This window comes from Magnolia sinica, chromosome 12 (assembly GCF_029962835.1).
Source record: "Magnolia sinica isolate HGM2019 chromosome 12, MsV1, whole genome shotgun sequence".
In the NCBI taxonomy this organism is placed as follows: Eukaryota; Viridiplantae; Streptophyta; class Magnoliopsida; order Magnoliales; family Magnoliaceae; genus Magnolia; species Magnolia sinica.
Window position 1 is genome coordinate 63298165 of NC_080584.1, and position 23096 is coordinate 63321260.

The 23096-nt window shown below is 39.8% G+C and overlaps 1 protein-coding gene across 3 annotated transcripts; it reads left to right on the forward strand.

Annotated features, from left to right (window-relative positions):
* Nucleotides 1-1070: 1070 nt before the first annotated feature.
* On the forward strand, nucleotides 1071-22125 carry LOC131221511 (receptor-like protein 15). 3 transcript variants are annotated; one of them, XM_058216800.1, is made up of 5 exons: nucleotides 1071-1923; nucleotides 8287-8373; nucleotides 8566-8634; nucleotides 8775-8849; nucleotides 19764-22125. In XM_058216800.1, the coding sequence occupies exons 1-5, from the start codon at nucleotides 1569-1571 to the stop codon at nucleotides 22037-22039; spliced, it is 2862 nt and encodes a 953-aa protein (XP_058072783.1). In that variant the 5' UTR covers nucleotides 1071-1568; the 3' UTR covers nucleotides 22040-22125. The 3 variants fall into 3 exon arrangements, with proteins under 3 accessions (XP_058072783.1, XP_058072782.1, XP_058072786.1); XM_058216799.1 differs by having other exon boundaries at nucleotides 1073-1923; nucleotides 8287-8634; XM_058216803.1 differs by lacking the exon at nucleotides 1071-1923 and adding an exon at nucleotides 2424-2537 and having other exon boundaries at nucleotides 8287-8634.
* Nucleotides 22126-23096: the final 971 nt, after the last annotated feature.

Genomic DNA, 23096 nt, shown 5'->3' on the forward strand with positions numbered 1-23096 from the left:
AGATACTCAGATGGGTCAAACAATGCTAACCTCTGATTCGTTGACACTTGTTTTTGGAAATAAGAACATATATATATATATATATATATATATATATATATATATATATATATATATATATATATATATATATAAAATTTTTAATCATTCACTAAATATATATCAATCTAATAGCCCGGTTAACCGAAAAAAAAAACTTTTGGTTGACGATTCATCTAAACTGGCAAGCATATTATGTACAGTTTATTTTGGATTATATATTTCCATGCGACTGAAGCCGCTTTTGAGTTTTTTTTACATACCTGTGTATCATCTATCATGCTATTCTAGAGTATCAGAGCATCGCTCATTTTCCTGCTATGTTCCAGGTGAACAATGGACCTGGACAGTGTGTGTATGACATGAACGGTTCAAAAGTCTTCATCACTTCTGAAGGATAACTTATCTACCGTCAACGCTGCCACTGTGTTGTGGCACCGTACCATGTTTCACGCCAACATCACACTTACGATTGGACATGATGATCAGTTTTGTATATTCATGCCATCCATCCGTTTCAAGGGCTCATTTTAGTTTGGCAGATCAAAATCTCAGGTGGACCACACCACAGGAAACAGTGAGTGCCTCACCATTAAAAGTATCAAAGGACCATCCAACCTCTTGATAATGTCAAGAAGGCCTGGCTTGATCGGAGGGAAAATATAAAGATCAGCTTGATCGGAGGCTTTTGTGGCTCACAAAAAGTTTGTAGTGGTTACTCGTCACAGTTTTCAGTGGTGTGGTACCTGAGTTTGTATCTTCTTAAGGTTGGGACGTCCTAAAATGAGATGAAAAGACAGATGGAATGACGGGATATTCAACAAATACATAAAGAGAGATAACCATCACTCTCACGCGATCGTGTACCAATCAGAGCAGTTGAGCCATGGATTAGCCACGCCACTCTCCTCCCACCGAAATTCTCAAATGCGTCTTCCAAACGGACACGGATTGCATGTTAACAATGCTGGACTGTGCTTTGTGGGATCCACATGATGTATGTGTGCTATCTCTGCCGTCCATGCAATTTGCCAGTTCATTTTAGTTATCAACCTAAAAATTAGGAATATCCAAATCTTAGGTGGACCACACCACAGGGATAAGTGGTGATTAAACGCCTGAAATTAAAAACTTCTTGTGGGCCACAAAGTTCTGGATCAAGTTGGTATTTGTGTTTTCTCTTCATTAATCGATCATTTGGATGCAAAATAAGCATTACAGTGGCAGCTAGGAAGTTTCTAATGGTGGGCGTTCAATCACCTCTGTTTTCCTATGGTGCGGTCCACTTGAGATTTGGATCTACTCTGTTTTTTACCTCATGCACTGAAATAATAAACCAAAATGGATAGACGGTATAGATAAAATAAATATTATAGTGGGCCACCATCACTTGAAACCCAACCCAACCAGCCACACACATCACCTCTCCCACGCGTCCCTCGACCCTGACCAACCTCAGAACTTTTACACTTATAAATTGAAGAACATTCGCCTGCTGGAATACAGAGGAGAAAACTAATACAATTTCCATGGATTGGGCATTGGTTATGTGGTTGTGGGCTTTGGTTTTTGTTCAGTACCATAGTCATGGGTGTCTTGGGTGCTTGGACAAGGAGAGGACTTCTCTCTTGGAGATCAAAGCTTCCATCAATTATCCGAATGGGTCTTCTCTTCCTACATGGGAGGATGGGACTGACTGTTGTAGTTGGGAAAGAGTCAAGTGCAACAATGGGACAAGCCGAGTGACTGAAATTTCTCTCGGTTGGACAAGGGAATACGAGTTGGGAGAATGGTATCTAAATGCCGACTTACTTCTATCCTTTGGAGAACTGCAGAGCCTCGATTTGTTCGGGAATTACCTCACGGGTTGGGTTGATGATGAAGGTACCTTTATCTTCTACAATCTTAACATTCTTCCTTGATGATTTAAAACAGGGCTGCCTTCAGATGTCCTAATAAATTGAATTGCAAATATGTCAAGGTATGAAGTGATTTCTCGTTTCTGAACTGTAATTCTGTCAATTTCAATTTGGACCTCAAAAAACAGGGCTTCAATGACAACGGGGATGACTTGAAAAAAAAAAAAAAACCAGAGTTGTTGGGATTTGAGGTCTTCTCCTACATAAATATAGGGGAAACATTTTTAACCATTGCAATTTAATTCACTCCAGCATCACCATCTGTTTCATGCTGAACAAAAGATCTAACGCAGTGTGTTGGAAATAAAGGCCCCTGGTGTTTCCTCTTCGGCATGATGCATTTGAGGAAATTTATTTATTTTTCTAATGAAAGATTAAGAATGGTTGGGATTTTTCCCATTCTAATCAGGATCTAAATACAGGACGTCACCCATATGGGATTTTTCCGATTCTAAGAGCACCTTGACCTCAGTTTTAACTCCTTCAATGAAAGCATTTTTCTCTATTTGGGTTCACTCTCATCCCTCAGGATCCATGATCTAAGCTCCAATAATATTGAAGGACACTTCCCCTCGGAAGGTAAGTTGATCAATTGTAAAGAAATTAAACCGAGATTAATAACATCAGTTTAAAACAATATTTTGAAATGGATTCATTGGCCATGCCTCAGTCACACTTCCAAACATGCAATCTGGAAGTTCCAGATTTGAAATATAAGAGACTGAATTGCTCACTATACCTTCTATATAAAAGCATATAGATCTTACTGATAGGAGTCCTTCACATGCATATCAAAATGGCATTTGAAATTTCACATTTTGAGATGCTTGTTGATTCTTGCCATCAGTAGTAGCAGATAATAATATTACATCTTCTGCCATATTATAAGCTCAATTGCGGCGAAAAACAAAGGTAGTTTTCAGTGCTTTCTTCTTATTATTATTATTATTATGTTTTTAAAGGGCTTTTGTTGTCCGAGATCAGTCAAAAGAAGCCACCTTCGGCTTTAACCTAAATTGATTGAAGAGAGAGGAAGGACGTGAGAGGACTCAGATTCTGTAGTGATCCTCCAGTGCCAACCATTCATGCAGTCCATCCATTTTTCGGGGTCATTTTAGATCATCATCACAGAAGTGAAGCAGATCCAAAGCTCAAGTGGAGCACACCACAGGAAACAGTGGAGATTGAATTCCTACTGTTGAAAACTTCCTGTGAGCTACAGAAGTTTTGGATAAAGCAGATTTTTCTGTTTTGCCTTCATCCAGGTTTATGTGACTTTATGAACAGGTCGGATGGAAAATAAACATCTTGAGTGGGCACTAGGAAGGTTTCCATGGTGGTGTGGCCCACTTGAGCTTTGGATCTGTTTCATTTTTTGGTCTCATTCCCTAAAATGAGCTTGCAACATGAATGGACAGCGTGGATAAGATACATACATCATGGTGGAACCCACAGAAGTTTTGAAATTCAATTTGATAGTGCATCCAAACGCACTCGACAGGCTGACTTCTAAATTGTAATTCTGTCGATTTCAAGTTGGACTTGAGAAAAACAAGCAGGCACATTTAATTACTATTAAGGCTTCAATGATACAGCGAAAAAAAAAAAAAAAACAGAGTTATTGGGATCTGAGGCCGTCTCCCACGTAAATATAGGAAAACATTCTTTTTACCTTTGTATCTTAATTCACTATGGCACTGCCATCTGTTTCATGCTGAACACAAGATCTAAGGGAAGAAAGCCTGTTGGAAACAAAGGGCCCTCTTAAGTGTTTCCTCTTGGGCATGTTATGTTTTTGAGTAAATATTTTTATTTTATTTCTAACGAAAGATTAATAATGGTTAGGATTATTCCCATGTTCTAAGCAGGTCCTAAACACAGGATGTCACCAATAAGCAGGTTTCGAAAGATACTCAAGATTAAGCAAGCTAGAGCACTTTGATCTGAGCTATAACCGCTTCAATAGAAGCATTCTACCATATTTGGATGCCCTTTCATCTCTTAAGAGTTTGTCTCTAAACACAAATTCATTAGGAGTTCCAGACACAAGTTTTGGATTGTTGTCCAGATGAGGCAACTTAGTGGATCTAAATCAGGACCCCTGGGCTACCATGACTGATTTGCTACTCCTCCAGGCATATTTCTTGTTGTTCTCTCTAACGGACTGCTTTGTCGAAGATTACCTTGTACTATGTTGCTTTGATTGTTGCTCGAACGGTTGTAAGGCCACAACCGGACCATGTATTGGTGGCGTTTTAGTCTTGAAGAATAGCTTCTAGGAAGGTTTAACAATATTTGAACTTTTTGGGTCTTGGTTGACCATTGGTAAGTTTCCTTAATTTATCCTTAGTTTTAGCTAACCGGTCTTTGATGATTATTTCCTTTGAAATGAATCTTTCCTTTGGAGGCTAGGGGTGAGCCCTTAGCTTGTGTTCAGTTTGGTTATTATGGACTATGTCGGACTATCGGTACCTTGGTAATGACCGATTGTATCTCAACTTGCACCACGGGTGGTTGACTGATTGGATGTTGGCTGACCAAGGCCGTTGGATGATGTACCATTTCCGCATGCTTTTCCTTAGGTCGTTATAATCTCAAGTTGGACCATGTTGTCGTTGGCTGCCCTGAGAAGGGAATCTCAATCAATTCCCATCACCTCCTCCTTTTTTGAGAAATTCAAGAGATCTTTGTTCATGTTCTCATGCACTATATTCCCGAGCATGTTACAATTCTTAGTAAAATGAATCTTAGTACCATTTTACTCTTCATATATCTCTTGTTTGAGTTCCGTGGTTGATGGAATCTTTTGGTGGTCCGGAAGTTTGATGAACTTGGCTTCCAATAGAATACCTATCATCTCCTAAGAAATAGAGATATCAAAAGTATAATGCCTTGGAGTTTAATTTAGAGTAACCGTTCCTCGAGGTAATACAGGGTGAGACCTTTTTCTCGACCTTTTTCGAGGGAGAGCACTCACATTGTCGTGTGCCAACTATCTTGGCCATGATTGCCTTGTAACAGGCATCGTGGTCTTCATTCGACCATATGAGGACCCTTTCCACTATAGCCAACTAATAGTTCGGGTCATGATAAGATGTGCCCTTGGATGTGCTCATTTGTTGCCTTTTCTTTTGGAGGATGTGCTCGTATTGGATCGCCGTAGTTAACAACTCGAACAAATGTTCAATGTACATGCCTTCGGGTTGCTTTCCAAACTCGAAACCCATGCCGTCTTAGACAAGCCCAAAAACTTAACCTTAGAGAGAATAACTAGACAACAATTTCTGGCACACTTGAAACAGGCGATGAACTGCTTGATCATCTCGCCAGGCAGTTGTCACAGCCTAAATAAGTCAGTTATGGCTGATACCACAAGCTCAGTTCGATGGAATTGCATGTGAAACATCTCTTTCATATCAATCTAGGCTTGGATTGAGTTAGCGGAGAGGTTTATGTACCATGTGAAAGCGGTTGATATTAAGAAATTCATGAACAACATGATTTTTAAAAAATCATTATGAGACAACTTAACAATTGTATAGTGACGTGACCAATGTGATTGATCGTAGAGGGCTCCCCTTCTCCAAGAAAAAAAATGTGAACTCGGGAAACTTGAAATCTTTGGAAAACTCGTAATATTGCAGCAACCAATGTGATTTCTAACGAAGGGCGATTTCCGACAGAAGGCGATTCGGAAGGAAGGAATAGAGAAAATGAGAACGCGAGAAGTGTGAGAGCGAGGATGAGAAGGGTTTATATAACTGCCTCATCACTCAGTGCCATCATTGCAAGCGACCGTTCCTGAAACCGATGCGGCTCGACATTGGTACCAAGGGGACACATGGAAGGCGTTATACATCCAAACCCATGCTTCAAAATCGAGGTCTTCTCAACATTTAATGTCATTAATGATGCAGGCGCCTCCTCACCCCTCCGCATACACGTGGCGCTGTTTCCTTCGCCCCACCGTCTGCGAATCGTAACCGTGGCCACGCGTCCTTCGCTAAGAGGATAGAAACCGAAGGGTTGCAGTCATTGCACACACGCGAAATCTGAGGCATACGGATCGCATTAATTACTCCTCGATCATCCCAATCTCCATCATGAGTAAGGGAGGGGAGACGTTCTTTCATTTCCCCAAGTATTTACTCTCCAAGTCTTGACTCGGACCAAGAGAGTAGGGGACTTCTGTTATGAGAAAATCTATACAAGAACAATCGGGGTCAGCCTGAGCTACACAAATCAGATAACGAGGCTTCGGAAGGAGAATACAATGATAGGGGCCAACTCCTATGTCATAACTTGGAACTACAATCCTGATTAGTCGACCCGAACCCTCGTCATCGTCCGAAGGAGAATGGTTGAGTCAAGTCTTGATCTTCATTCTCAACTTTGATCAGCGAACTCTGACCTCAGTAATCTATCGACGGGCTCCGACTATTAGTACTCGGCTTCACGTCTGTACGATCCGAGGCCGAGTCAGAGTACAAATGTTCCGTATGCCGAGGCCGATGCCGAGTCAGGGCATGTATGTGTCGTACACAAAGGTAGAGGCCGAGTCCGGGCATGGATGTATCGCATGCTGAGGCTGAGGACGAACTCGTGGTGGTACTTCGCACGCCGAGTCTAGAGATCAACCTAGATGCGGACGTGACCGACGATCTCGCTCAAAGATACGTGCCATTAAGATACGATACGCCGCGCGATCCAAAGATTGTGGATAATATCTCCATGATCATAATATCTTGTTGATTGAGTGAATCATGCCAAGATTAACGGACGTGGATCGTTCAACCCATAGGTATAAATACCAGTGAACCCCATTTCTATAGATACGCAATATCTCGCACCCTCTCTCTACACTCGATTTAGATCCAAATTTCCTATCCTGACTTAGGCATTGGAGGGTCCCCCGGCTTAGCCAAGGTCTCCTTTGCTCTCTTTTGTGCAGGACCAGGGTTCATTGAAGGCTCGCTACATTGAGTGGAGGGTGGTCCAGATTTTGACCTCAACAGAACTTATTTTACAAGAAGAGCTAGTAAAAAGAGATTTATTAGAATGCTCTTATTGAAAATCTCTTATTAAATTAGATAAAACATGCCAACCATGCCCCGAGAGATGAGCGATGTCCAACTGGAATTATGGATAACACTGTTTCACACAATGCAAGAAACAACAAGCTCTAAGTGGCCCATACCATGTTTTATATTTAAAATCCTTGCTGTCCATCAAATGATGCCACTTGTTTTCTCAGTGCATATCAAAGATTTTCTAAACAGAACTCCTATAGGTCTCAAACATGATTACAATATAAAATTTCTCCTAAAACCTCTAAGTTCATGAGGTGTTGCCCACCTGAGTTTTGAATTATGAAGAATTTCATATCTTCTTTTCATCTGAGTCACACCTAATTAATGTGTTTGATTAAAGATGCCTACCATGGTAGCCTCATACACAAACGTATGGTTGTCATCCCATCCCCATTGTTCCATTTGGGATGGCCCACCATAGTTTTTGATCTGGCCTTTTTTTTTTTGGCCTGTCATCCTAGTAGGAAAAGGATAACTTGATCAAGGGGTAGACGTTCCATATAATTAAAACATGGTAGACAGCACACAGATCTGCAGCTACATCTGCTCCTTCGGTCATTTTATTTTATTTATACCTTGATGGGTCTTAACTATCTTTCTTGTTGAAATGAAGGCTGCCATCAGAAAGGCAATTGAATTAAGTTGCAAAAATGAATGTATGCAAAAATGGAGTTCAAATTTAATAAAGGAAATTCAATTTGATAGTGCATCCAAACACACTCAACAGTGCCATTTTGAATTCAGGTGGAGATGGCAAGGTATGTATGCAACTCTAAGATCGCATTTGGAGCACTTATTATTGAACTGGAATTATTAGTCAAATGAGGTGGAAATGGCCAAATTGAAAACCCGTTGGCTTTCTTAACCAATGAGTCCTGGATTGTAATTCGGACAATTTCAAGGTGGACTTGAGAAAACAAGTCAACGATTTAATTGAGTTGATAACGATGATGATTGGAAAAACCGAAAAACAGAGTTGTTGTGATTTGAGGCCTTCTCCCACAAATATACAGGGGAACATTTTTAACCTTTACAACTCAATCTGTTTCATCCTGAGCACAAGGTCTAAAGCAATATGTTGGGACGAAAGGCCCCTCGTAAGTGTTTACCCTTGGCCATGCATGCTGTATTTGAGGAAATAATTTTATTTTATTTTTCATGTAAGATTAAGAATGGTTAGGATTTTCCTCTATTCTAAGCAGAGGCCATAAACACAGTACGTCATCCTATGCGCGCAGGTTTCAAAAGATGGTCGAAATTGAGCAAGCTAGAGCACCTTGACCTGAGCTATAACTCATTCGATGAAAGTATCCTACCATATTTGGGTGCACTCTCGTCGCTTAAGAGTCTGTCTCTGAGCGGGAATTACTTTGGACTTCTAGACAGAGGTATTGAAGTGGAGTATTCACCTCCTATAATTTCATATACAAGTTTTGAAATGTTGTCCAGATTGGGCAACCTAGAGCAGCTAGGCCTAAGTTTGAATCAGTTAAATAGAAGCATTCTACCATATTTAGGCGCACTCTCCTCCCTCAAGAGCCTTGATCTAAGTGGGAATAATTTGGAAGGATGCTTGCCCTCAAAAGGTAAGTTGATTAACTGTAAAGAAATTAAACCAAAATTGATAATATTAGTTTAGATAATATTTTGAACTTTATTTAATGGTCATGCCTTCTCCAAATTCCTACTCTAATGTTATTTTTTAATATTGTTTAAATCTTGATAGAATTGGCCAACTTGAGCAAACTAGAGGTTTTGGATTTGGGATATAATCAACTCAATGGTTCCCTATTTCTGCAAGGTAAGAGCACTTGGATCTTTTCTAATAGATGCTGGATTTGAGTGTCTTTCACATGCACCTCAAAATGGCATTTGAAAATTCTCATTCTGCTATGCTTTTCATGACATAATTATTGCCACCGCTAGTAAGAAAATATATTACGTCTTTGTGTGATAATAATCTTTAACTTTGAAAATGATGATTGTACCTTTCTCCGGAGGATTTTGATAATAATTTACCCTCCTAGCGATGATTTTTGCTCTCGTTATCCTCAATGAAGACGTGTTAAAGCAGGACACGAGGTGCGTGCAACCTTCTTACAAGTTCCTGTGTAACCCAAAATGATGTGAGCCCAAAAGTGAGAGATGCCACAAGAAACGCTGGGGATTTAACACCCACTGTTAACTTCCTTGGGGCAATAGAAGTTTTGGATCGGAATGATATTTTTGCTTTTCCTACATCCTAATGGGAGTTACCCTATGAACGATGGAATATGAGGATCATCATGAGCCTCAGAAAATGTGGCTCACTTGAATTTTGGATCTGCAACATTTTTGGAATCACTCGTAATCAGACATTGCGAAATTGATGGGCGGAGTGGATGTGAGATGGACAACATGGTGGGCCGTACAGAGGTTTAGGTTGCACAGGCTCTCTGGAACAAGGATTGGCCAACACTCATCTCTGTCAAAGGACAGCTGTGCCCTCGCTGGCGTGCTCGGATATACCTTGCCTCGTAACCTTTTTCAGAGGGGCGGCGGATTGCCTGTGAAAGCTTTTGCAGGAAGTTACCAGAGCAAGGATTCCGGGGTGAGGCTTACTGCGAGGTTTGTGAGAAATCCAACTTGTACATCCGTTTTCAATCTTATTTTAGGACATGTGAGAAAAAATAAGGTGGATCCAAAACTCAAATGGGCCACAAGAGATGAAAAAATAGGAATTTAGTTTTCACCGTTGAAAATACTTATATAGCCACAAAAGTTTCGTATCAGTCTAAGTTTTAAGTGTTTTCACTTCATCATAGTAAAAATGACCTTATAAAGGGTTTGGATGGCATATAAAAATCAAGGCGGAGCTTAAGAAGGTTTCAACAGTAGGAATTCCTTTCCCCACTGTTTCATCTTGTATGGCCAGTTTGAGGTTTGGATCCTCCTAATTTTTGCTCACGTGTCTTAAAATGAGCTCTAAAACTGGATGGACGGATTAGATTTCTCATGAACATCAAAGTGGACCCCACCTTGCATCCCAGGAACTTCCTGCCAAAGCCTTTCGCGGAAAATCCCCATCCTATCACAGGGGGCGCGGGGTGCGCGGATTTCCTTTAGCCGAAAGTTCTTAGGCTGGTTTGTTAGGTGGGGCCGACTCTGATGTTTTAGATTTGGATCTGCTTAATTTTTGGGTTCATGGCCTAAATGGAGTTGGCAAAATGAATGGACCACACAAATATATAATGCATACATCATAATAGACCACACCAATATACAATGCATTCATCATGGGGTGTGCCCCATATGAATTCTTGATATGCTAATTTTTAAAATCCTCTGCTATTGTTGTCCTGCAAAACTGATGGATGGAGTGGATTTGTGATGGGAATCTCTATAGGCTCCGTATCATTTCCAACCGCATGACCTTCTTGTGCTACGTTAACAGGCCATCCATGTCGGGCAAAGAAACGGAAGCAGTGCCTTTAACATGAAGTGTATATGGTGCTTTGTGGGACCCATTATGATGTATGTGTTTAATCCACACCATCTATCGATTTTTAGATAATTTTAAGACATGATCCTAAATATGAGGCAGATCTAAGATTTAGTTGGACCACGCCACAGGAGACAAATAGATGCTCACCGGTAAAAACTTCTTGTGAGCTAAAACAGTTTTGAATCAATCTTGTATCTTTCTTATTTTTTCCCTTCTTTTGTCTGTGTAACCTAATCAACATGTATCTGGAAAATAAACATTATGGTGGGCATTAAGCTAGTCCCTAGGAAGTTTTTAATGGTCGTCCTTTAATCACTACTGCTTTCTATGGTCCACTTGAGATTTGCATCTACCTTATTTTTGGGATCATGCCATAAAATGATCCAGAAAAATGAATGAACTATATGAATAGATCATGGTGAATCCCACAGAAAATGGACAAGTGACCAAGCCTATGTTACCAGGCAATCGGGTACAGTGATTTTTTATTTTTTATTTTTTCCTTTTTTTTTATTTATAATATTTATAATAACACATGTTTACATCTAGATACTTATTTAATTCTTATTAAGCAACCTCATTACTTGGTGGGCATTTTTGTTATTTTAAGAAAGCTGCAATCACCAACATAAGGTACCGGTTTGACAACAACTTGATTGATGAGGTATCTTAATAAAAATTTAATTTAAAAAGGGTACTCAAATGTAAATATTACATTCATGAGATATTATTTTGCTATTTTTCTTTCCAACAGCCGGTCAAAAATCAGTGTTAACTTTGTTAAATTTTCTTTCCAACAGCCGGTCAAAAATCAGTTTTAACTGACTTAAGAAAACGCTACGGAAATGGGAAGGAATTAAGAAGCCTCCTCAAAATGGCCATTTTATCCTTGTCAAGGACAGGTGTTACGCTGGGAAGCCGATTGGGTGTTACCCGGGTAAAACACCGAAGTGCGTTAGCCCACTTTGATATATATATTCATGCCATCCATCAGTTTTATAACTCATTTTAGAGCTTTTAGAGCATGATTGCAAAACTAAAGCAGATCCAAATCTCAAATGGACTACAACATGGGAAATAGTTTTCATTGACCATTAAAAACTTCTTGTAGGCCATGAAATTTCGGAGCAAGATGATATTTGTGTATTCCTTTCGTCCAGTCTGTGTGACGTTGCCAACAGGCCATACGTCTAATAAACATGACAGTTGGCTGTTAGAATTTTTATTGGTGAGTGTTCAATAACCACTCTTACCTGCGGTGTAGTTCACTTGAGATTTGGATCTGCTTGATTTTTATTTATTTATTTTTTTGATACTGTCTTAAAATGAGCTGAAAAATTCCAAGGAGGGCATTCATGTACAAAACATACAGTAAGGTCCGTCCCATGCACAGTCAAGGAAACCACACTAGGTAACACACAACAACACGAGTGATCATTTTAAAAACTTCTTGTGGACCATTAAAGTTTTCCATCAAGCTAATATTTGTGTTTTCACTTCATCTAAGTTTGGTGTGACATGTTTGGATGGAAAATAAACATTACTGTAGCCCCTCAAATTCGAAGGGATAATTTTTTCCTCATTTCCTAAGATCAACTAGCAAAATAGATTCGAGGAGTGAATGTCATTGAGATGTCATACTAGGCCCCAGTTTTGATGCATCAGCAGTGCCATAAGAATCAGTAAATAGGACATTCAATGAAGGGAAAACACGAATATGATCAGCTTGATCCAAAACTCTTGTGGGTCCCAAGAAGTATGTAATGGTGGGCGTTCAATCACCACTATTTCCTATGGTGTGGTCTACTTGAGATTTAAACATGCATCATTTTGGGCTCATAACATTAAATGACCTAGCAAAATGGATGGATGAGGTGGATAAAACACATGCATCATGGGGGGAGCCATAGTACAATGGCTGTAGATCATGCTCCCAGTGGAACTATCAATAGGCAATACGCATGCGTGGAAGAAAGATTTGGTACTCTAGCAGAGTGTATTAGACTATGCACATGCATTTAGAGTTTACATGCAAGAAATGTACTAATTTAAAACAAATTGCACAATTATTGGTTTCAGTTGAGATGTGTTATGAACCTAATATTACTCTTATTATATAATCTTCCTAATGGAATGATGAAAATCTATTAAATAAATTTCTTTTTTCCAGTTAGCTTGTTAGTAACATCCACTGTCAGTACACACTCCACGGTTAGCCACCCCCACTAGGTAATCGATACCAAGACCTCAGTGTTGAAACGGTATATTGACTCAATCTACCACTTGAGCTAATTAAAAATGAAAAATATTCAATGATCTCATTTTAGTAAGCATCCACGAATGGAAGGTTAGGATTATACAAAGAATCTGACTTTTGCACTGTGAGTTTGGGACAATGGCTTCTACAGTCTAATTAGCTTAATTTAAGCTAATCAGTTCAATGTAAACATGCAATTTCTAAGGGGCGAGATGACTTTCTTTAACTGAGTTTCACATTGGGCCACCATATTCTCTATGTCAAATCCACTCCATCCATTTGGATTGTCCCATAGTGTTAGGCAAAAAATAAGCTCAATACACAACCTAGGTGGGCCAGACAACAAAAAACCTTGGGGACAAGATGAACATAGGTTTGTCTAGTATATTCCATTTAACCCGTTCATTAGATTCCCCTTAAAGGAATATTTCCATATTACAAAGGAAATATTAATTGTTAATTCCATACATCCTATGTCTGGACAGATAGGCACCACATGATACTAAAATAATTTCTAAAAAGAATTTTATTTTGCCAAATATATGATTCGAAAACAAACTTCAATTCTTTTGAGAAATGTTGTTGATACGCAAACATAGAAATAATATTTCTTTTCCCACACTTTCTTGAAAACTAAGTTTTCCGAAAAATACAATTTTCTTTTCAATGCTTTTCATCTAAAGGCATTATATATATATATAGAGAGAGAGAGAGAGAGAGAGAGAGAGAGGCATGCTCACCCACGCACCTATGCACGTGTGCACCTTTACACACGTGTCATAGGTGTCGAATCCGAACGGTTCATAAGATGCGGAATCCTATGAAACCTTAGGAGGTAAATTTTCACCCTGATCTAAGATTCTGGTGGGCCATAGGAAAGAAAAATTCAAATCAAGGGAAGAAACTGTTTGCATTTTTCAAGGCCCACCGAAGTTTTGGGTCAAAGTAAAAATTTGTACCAAGCGGTTTCTTGAGGTTCTGCTTCATGTGGACCGTTCAGATTTTCAAGACTCATCCGATATGATGAGTTCTTTAAAAAGTTCGTATGTAGTACGTACGAACTTGTTCGCAGGTGAACGTTTCCGTGTGTGTGTGTGTGTGTAAGGACATTTCATATATGATAGAGTAAGGAAATTTACAAGTACGGCAGGGTCTGTGAACAAAACAGGAGAAACAAACCCAGAAGGGAAAAGAAAATAAAAAGACAGCAAAAAAAGATAGAAACGGACTAGCGTTCTCTGATGTATCCTAGACCAAGCTTGTCTAGGAAAAGCCCGCCCGAACTATGGGAGTAAGATCAGCTAAGCCTGCCTTTTCATCTAGAGGCTGCTGCTTCATGGAATTTTAAATAAGAACATATCTTTTTGTTATTTTCAACTAAAGGTCTAACCTTTTAATATAAGGTTTATAAAGCTCAGGTTTGACTATGAAAAAAAGTGCATGGAAGTGCTCATTGTTTGTGTTGAAGGCTCGGTCGGTTATGGTGTTGCCTCTTGTTATTGGTCCATGCCATTTCTCATGAAGTCACTCAGTAAAAAAAATAAAAGGAATTTTATAAAATAGTATCTTCCTTTTATATAATAGTATCTCATTAACATGACATTTACATCTTAATACATTTTTTTAATCAAGTTTTCACTATGCTACCTCGTTAGTTAAGTTATTGTCAAACTGATACCTTCTCTTTTCTCTAAAGTTAGTTGAAAGAATATTTTTCCCTAAAATGATAAAAATGGTCACCAATCAATGAGATTGCTTCATAAGAATTAAATGAGTACCTACTTGTAAGTAGGTGTTATTAAAAAAAATATTCTTAAAAAGGAAAAAATCTTTGCAGATGTCCTATGGGAGATACATGATGTATCAACAAAGTCCATCCATTTTTCTAAATCATTTTAGGGCATGAGCCCAGAAATGAGGCGGATCCAAATCTCAGATGGGCCGCGCCATTGAAAACAGTATGATTCAATGGCCACCACTTAAAACTTTCTAGTGCCCACCTTAAAGCCCATGATAATGTTTATTTCCCATACAACATGTTGATTATGTTACAATGACCTGGATGAAGGCAAAAGACAAATATCAGCTTTATCCAAAACTTTTATATTCCATAAGAAGTTTTTAATGGTAGGCGTTCATGGCCACTATTTGTGGTGTGGTACAATTAAGATTTTGATCTACCTCGGTTTTTGCCAGAAAATGATCTGTAAAAATGCATAGATAATGTGGATTAAACACATACGATATGGTAGAGCCCACAGACCACCTTATGCAATCCAGTTGAAGGTACAGCTTTGGTATCTTTTTCCCATGAGGAATGCCTGTGAGAAGTTTATGTGGTACGGAAATGATGTGGGGCCGCAGAAATTCCCTACCATTTTTTAAGATCACTTACAAGTACAGGAGTCTAAAGATGGGGGCAGATCGAAAATTCATGTAGACCACATCACATTAAAGGATGGGAAGGTAAATGAAGGCTGTTGAAACCTTCTTAGAGCCGAGCATGAGTTTATTAGTTATCCAAACGGTTCATAGGGTTATTATTACTCAGAAAAATTGTAGGCACAAATATCATCCTGATACAAAACTTCTGTGGCCCTCACGAACTTTCCATTGGCGACATCCAATTCCTACTTTTTCAGATGGTGCGGTCCATATAAAATTTGGATCTCACTGATTTTCAGATTCTTGTTCTTTCGTGCTCTTGAAAAATTGATGGACGGAGTAGATTTGTTATGAAAATCTTTATAGACCCCACACAGCTTTAAACTAGAGGAAGACCAGGGAGCTCAGGCTACCTGATACAAAATCTTTAATAACATGATTAATGAAGTAACTTAATGAAAATTTAATTAAAAAGGTGCTGGGATGTAAATAGAATACCAATGAGGTACTATTTTTTCGAAAATTTTAAAAATAAAACTGCTTAGGTATTTACATACATTTTGGGGATATAGGTATTTCTTCATTCCCTGCCGCGCATTTCTCTTTTTTGTTTTTTTTTTTTTTTTGTTGTTCTTTTTTGTTTTCTTTTTTCAGTTAGTACACACCCATGTCAGAACACACACTCCACGTTAGCCACCCCCACTAGGGAACGATGGCAAGACCTCAAGTGTTGAAACCAGGTATCTCCACTCGATCTGCCAGTTGAGCTATGGATTTAGGTGTGCCGGGCATTTCTCTCATTGGTAGAAACCGACCTATTGACGTGGCACTTCTGTGGGCCCACCATGATACATGTGTTATATCCATGCCATCAATCTAATTTGCAAGATCTTTTTGGGTAATGAACCCTAAAGCCAAGTAGATCCAAAGTTCAAGTGGACCACATCATAGAAATCAAGGGGATAGTGATGCCCACCATTGAAACCTTCCAAGGGCCCACCGTGATGTTTATTAGTCCCAGAGACATGGATGAAGGTAAAACGTAAATATCAACTTCATCCAAAACTTTTTCAGTTTTTTAGTGGTTTGGTCCACTGGGACCTGGGTATCCTTCAAATTTTGAGATTGATGCCCAAATTAAGTTAGACGAAATGGATGGATGGTGATAATAAAGTCACATATACTGTAGTGGGTCTCACAATGTCCTTACCCCCAAGAAGGGTCCCGCAATGTCCTTGCATCACCAAAACGAATACGCGGGTCAACAGCCAGCTAACTAGGGTCAAAGCACTGTGGGCCCACCATAATGTACGTGTTCTATCCACTCTGTCCATCCACTTTTCTAGCTCATTTTAGGACGTGAGTTTATGATGTAGATCCAAAGCTCAAGTGGACCGTTCCACAGAAAAAGTGGAGGATTGAACTCTTACCGTTGAAATCTTCTTGGGGTGCCATGGAAGCTTGGAATCAAGCTGATATCTGTGCTTTCCTTCGTCAAGGTTTATGTGACCTGTTAGATGGCAATCGAATAAACATTAGTCGCCCGAGGAAGTTTTTTACTGTGGGAGTTCAATCACCACTGTTTGGAGCTGATGTGGTCCACTTGAGATTTAGATCTATCTCATTTTTGGGCTCATGCCCTAAAACGAACTGCCAAAATGGATGGCATGCATGGATAAAACTAGAGGTGGGCATCAAGTTCGACCGGATTGGTCCAACTCGACTCAGTACCAAACTTTCAATGCTCCGTCGGAGCTTGATTCGATCCGGGCCGAGTTATGGCTCGATCCGATTCGTCATACTGCTGGCCTGACCTGAACCAAGTCCGACTCGGTCAGGGAAACCGAGTCGAATCGGGTTGGGTACGGTTTGGATCAAATCCTCTATTTCAATGGTAGACATTCAACCCCACTGTTTTTTGCATTGTGGTCTACTTGATCTTTAGATCTGTCTTATTTTTCTACTCAAGCCTTAAGACGAGCCCACCAAATGGATGGACGGTTTGGATATAGCAAGAACATGGTGGTGGGCCTCAGTAGGGGTTAAAAGAGATTCTTCTACCTCTGTGTTACGAAGGCTCAGAGACAAGTTGTGTCCAGTTGGAATCGTTGGTAACCCCTGCTTCGCTCAGGGAAAAAAACAACAAGCTCTGTGTGGGCGACCATGCTTTAAATATAAAGGAAGAGGATTGGCTGGTGTACCACACGCCACCTATCTGGCTGCTGTGTGACGTCAACAAGTTCTGTGGGTCTCAGCATGTATGTGTTATAGCTAAACCGTCAGTCCATTTCGTGAGCTCATCATAAGGCTTTATCGGAAAAATATGAGATATCCAAAGATCAAGTGGACCTATTGTAGAGCGGGTCGCGGACACTTTCATGTCCAAGATGGATCAGGGAAGGCCCAATCAAAGGCAGAAGTCATCAAGACCGCCAGAACCTTAAAACAGACATATCTCACAAATCGAAATGAGTTACTCGACGTACCAAATATGATTTTGGGGTAGGACGAGCTACTTTAGCCAACCAACTCGGCTATGTTGGATGCCCACGCCTAATTTGTGAGAGTCCATCAAATCGACTGTCAAATTTCATGTTTATTTCCGTTTCTACTATTTATAGTAAGTTTGAATTTGATTATAACTCTTCATCCGTTAGGCTTTAGGAGTTGTGTCCAACTATAAAAATGCTTAGAATAATTAGGAGAATAATGTGGTTAAGCAACATACGACACTTACTATCGAAGTAAATATACTATTTATATTAAGTTATGAATTTTAAGGAGTTTTAGTTATAGTTTGCTTCTGATTTCTCTGTCATTGCTTCGTATCCCTATTTAAAAGGTTGTGAACTCGTTTATTTAAAACAATTAATCAAAATTTGAATTTATTAGAATTTATTTCTATTTTCTTGCTTTCTTTCCTCGTGGATTCGAGAAGTCTCCACGAGGTGTCCATAGAAGCTCCATGGGTTCGGACTACTTATCCTTGAGGAAGACGGTGATCGACCTCATCACGTTCATCCTTGCATCAAGACCACAGTACAAAAATAAGTGGGGGATTGAACATCTACTAGCTAAACCCTTCTAGGGTTACGAAAGTTTTGGATCAATATGATATTTGTTTTCCCTCTTCATCCAGGTTTGTGTGACCTTATGAACAGATTAGATGGAAAATAAACTCAGAGCTTAAGGACCGTCGCCGCTCATCTTCGCACGACACGTACCCACACCAACCAGGTCGGTGGTGTGTGGTACACTAGCCAATCAACTTTCATATGTATATAAAAGATTTTTCCAAACAAAACTCTTTTAGGCCTAAAAAAAAAATTTGTTAATGTACCGTTTCTCCTATAACCTATGAAGTACAGACGATGTTGCATGCCTGCTTGAGTTTTGAATCACAGAGAATTTTGTGTCTTCTTCCCGGTGAGTTACACCTATTAAGGTGTTTGATTAAAGATACTGACCCATACACAAATGTATGAAGTAGAGTTTTGGCCTGAGGTCCTGTGGAATGGCCCATCCCCATTGTTCCATGTGGAATGGCCCACCAAAGTTGTGCATCTGGCTGATATTTTGGCGTGAGGTCCTAGCATCAATGATAACCTGATCAATGAAGTAGAGTTTCCATATAAATCTTGAAAGTCCCCGTAAGATTCTGGTTTGACCTCCAAATTCGAAGAAATACGAAACTCCTTTTCCTACTTCATATGACACCGTCCGTGTGACAAAACTGTGGGCCATTATATCTTGCCAGCTGATCTTAGGACATGAGGGCAAAATTAGGCAGATCCAAAACTTAAGTGGGCCACACCACCAGAAATTCCCACCATGTTCAAATGTTCAATGTTTTGGATCAGTCGCACAGTGTACAATGGGCCACACATGCATTTAAATTCCTATGGCGCCATGTGCACTGTGGGACCCACATGCATGATCAGATGGTAAGTAGATCAGATCATTGACTGGATCATTAAACCGTAGGTCCATGGCGTGAAATGTTTACAGCCCCATATACATGCACTACCAGCCCATTTGTCTCTAAATATGGATGATTGAAATAAAATCGTCTGGATCACTAATCAACGGGGCTTATGGTGCGGAGCATTTACAGTGCCTTGTTTTCATAGATGGATCTATATTGCTTTGTTATTATAGTAAAACTAAATGATTAGAATTACTATCCAACTAATCGATCCAGAGGATCCAAAATACATGGCAACCATGAAAAAAAACCACACCCATCCATGTTGCAAGTGAGCCATTTCATTCATAGGTTTGGTCATGAGACACTTGTTGTTTTAAAGCATCACTTTCATCCATGGGTGTGGAAATGGATGGCTATAAAATAGAAGGTCATCTTACAAATTGATCGGATCATCTAATTCGTGCAATTTTTTCCTTGGTAGCCCATGAAAGATTCCATTGATGTAACCCGCAACTTAGATCGATCAATTGGACTACAAGCTCTTACCCATAGTACTTAATTAGAACACTATAACTCTTATTACATTCAGAGCACAGGATCATTTCTCTTATGACCAACTAAATTTTGTAGTGATAAGTTAATTACATTTTCATTTTTGTAGATTTGTGCAATCTGGAGAATCTCCAAGAACTGGATCTTCGAAGAAATGAATTGGAAGGGAGCCTTCCTCCATGTCTCAGCAACTTGTCATCCCTCCAACTACTTGATCTCTCCGAGAATAGACTCAGTGGGCAAATCTCCTCATCTCTCATCTCTAGCCTCACAATGATCCGGTTCCTTTCTCTCTCTTACAACCGCTTTGAGGGGTCTCTATCATTTAGCTCATTTGCTAATCTTTCCAAGCTCGAGGTTGTGGAACTTTCGGTACTGAACGGTACACATGTTGATGGCGATGTTATAACTTATCCCAATCAGTTAGAGGTTGAAACTGAATCCACACCTTGGGTTCCAAAATTCCAGTTGGAAGTCCTCCACCTATCAAACTGCAACATCAACAAGCTCACTGGTACCATTCCCAGCTTCCTTTCCACCCAATATGACTTGATATCATTGGACCTTTCCCACAACAACATGAAGGGAAACTTCCCATCTTGGTTGTTAGAGAATAATAAAAGACTTAAAATGCTAGACGTTGGAAGCAACTCCTTAGCTGGCTCATTCCATCTGCCACCTCATTCTAACAACCTGACCGCATTATTTCTGGACGTCTCCAGCAACCACATCTCCGGACAACTTCCTGAAAATATCGGTCTCTGCCTTCCAAATTTAAGATACTTAAACATGTCTATAAATGCTCTTCATGGTAGCATTCCTCTGTCGATGGGTAACATGAGTGAATTGTTTTCTTTAGATTTGTCGAGAAACAATTTTTCAGGAGAAATACCAGAGCAGTTGGCCATGGGTTGCATCTCATTGGAAACTTTGAAGCTATCAAACAATAGATTACAAGGCCCAGTGTTACCAACTCATTCGAACTTGACTCAGTTACAGTATCTGTATTTGGATGGCAATGGATTCACCGGGAGGATCTCAGCTGGTCTATTCAAAAGCACGCATCTATGGATTTTGGATGTTGGTAAAAACAACATATCAGGTCGTCTTCCAGCACAGATTGGGAACTTTTCTGAGTTGAAGTGGCTTTCCATGCCCGGAAACTATTTGGAAGGTCCTATTCCAACTGAGTATTGCAAACTCTCTCTTCTTTCCTTTTTGGACCTTTCCCAAAATGGAATTTTTGGTCCCATACCTTCATGCTTCGATCTATCTCTGAAATTCTTACATTTGCAAGGAAATGAGCTTACAGGATTGCTGCCAACTGCTTTATCCAAAATTTCCTCCCTTGTTACATTGGATGTCAGCGACAACTACTTCTCTCGTAATATTCCAAATTGGATTGGTACACTTCAAAATTTAAGGTTTCTTCTCCTCGGAGGAAATAATTTGCAAGGTCACATTCCCATGCAGTTGTGTCAACTGAAGAACGTCAGCATATTAGATATTTCACACAATAATCTCTCTGGTCCAATACCACCTTGCTTTGGTAATATGACATTCGGGAGGGCAAGAATAACTGACTTCTCTACTTTTGTTTTCTATCCATGGTCTGCCACTGCCGGTCTAGACATTGAGCTGCCTGGATACCGTATTGAAGTTAGCGTGCCTTTTATACGTGGACGTATGACAAAATCTGAGGAAGAAGTGGAGTTCATAACAAAGAAGAGGTCTGAAACTTACAAGGGCGATGTTCTTTACTTGATGTCCGGTGTAGATCTGTCATGGAACCAGTTAACAGGTGAAATCCCACCTGAAATTGGATATCTAACCGCTACTCATGCATTGAACTTGTCCCACAATCAATTGAGTGGACCAATTCCAGAAACCTTCTCAAATCTAAAACAGATTGAGAGCTTGGACCTTTCTCACAATAGATTGAGTGGGGAGATTCCTCCTCAACTAACTGAGCTCTACACCTTATCTACATTCACAGTGGCATACAATAACTTATCCGGTGTCTTACCGGACATGATGAAGGGGCAGTTTAGCACCTTTGGAGAAACCAGCTACGAAGGCAATCCCCTACTCTGTGGACCACCACTGAAGAGTTGCTTCTCCACTTCTCCGCTACCACCTTCAATGCCAACAATGGCAGGTGACAAGGATGATGGAAATGACATAATCTTCTATGCATGCTTTTCGGTGTCATGTACTATGTCGTTCTTGCTTTTCATAGCACTTCTCTACATCAACTGCTATTGGAGAGGTCTATACTTCTATTTTGTTGATGCATGTATTGATTCGTGCTATTATTTTGCTTTAGATAGCTACTATTTTGCTTTAGACAACCTTCGGAAGGTTTTCACCCGGCCACGTGCATAACCTTCAAGTCAGATCAGTTTCTCCCTGTAACTCTTATTGTAAGACAATAATAATCATGTTTATGCATGGCGTGACTTTTATTTCAACCCATGTTTCCATCGCTTCTTTGTTTGGTCGTGAAGTGAATTGAAGTATGCAGTTGCACACAAGGGGAGACTCCCACAGATGCTAGCTAGTGTGAAGTCAGAATCATTCATCAAATTGCCTAACCACACATGCCATGTATGATCTGAATATTTCTTAAGGGAATTCGGAAATGTTCCGGGGCCATCTATACCATAAAATAGAGGGGTGATTAGACCCATCTGCTCTAGTAGTGGATAGGCGGACTGCTAGATCTAAGCCATTTATCTTCGGCTTTGTGAAGGTTCCATATCGTATAGACCATCAAATCTTGAGGGCTCACACTTCCACATACTATCAGTGGTATTAGAGCCTCAACAACGGATCTCCAGTTTATTATTTTCATCACGAAAGGTAAGCGACCCTTTTAAGGTAAGAATTCCTTTCAGAAAATTTGACAAGTGCATACTTTTTAAAGGTGGGTGTTCAGCCATGTGGTCCAACTGATATTCTAAATTGCATCATTTTTAGCCTCATGCCCTTAAATGAGCTGACAAAATGTATGAACGGCATGTATGTGAGAGAGCGAAAGGGCTAGTTTTATAGAGAACACGTGTTCCCACGTGTACATACCGCCAATTTCCAATGCATGGCCCCACAGGTGTACCGTTCACCACTGTCCAAATGTTTGTTGTCCCATGGGCTTTTGGGTTGGGCAGGTTTTTGGCCCAGGTGTGCGTATGCCTTTTGGCCCATGGGATGGACTTGGGCCAATATATAAAAGCCCAAAAAATTTTGGGCTGACCTTGGGCTACCACTAGCCATGCCCATGCCATGCCCATATATATCTCTAATACATTATACATATTATATTGTATATATTACATATTATATTATACATGTATGTTTTAATGATGGCACTTAAATGTGAATTCTTTCCAGTCGTTTGATGATATGAATGTGTGAGATAGAAGCAAAAGCCCCTTGGAAGAGC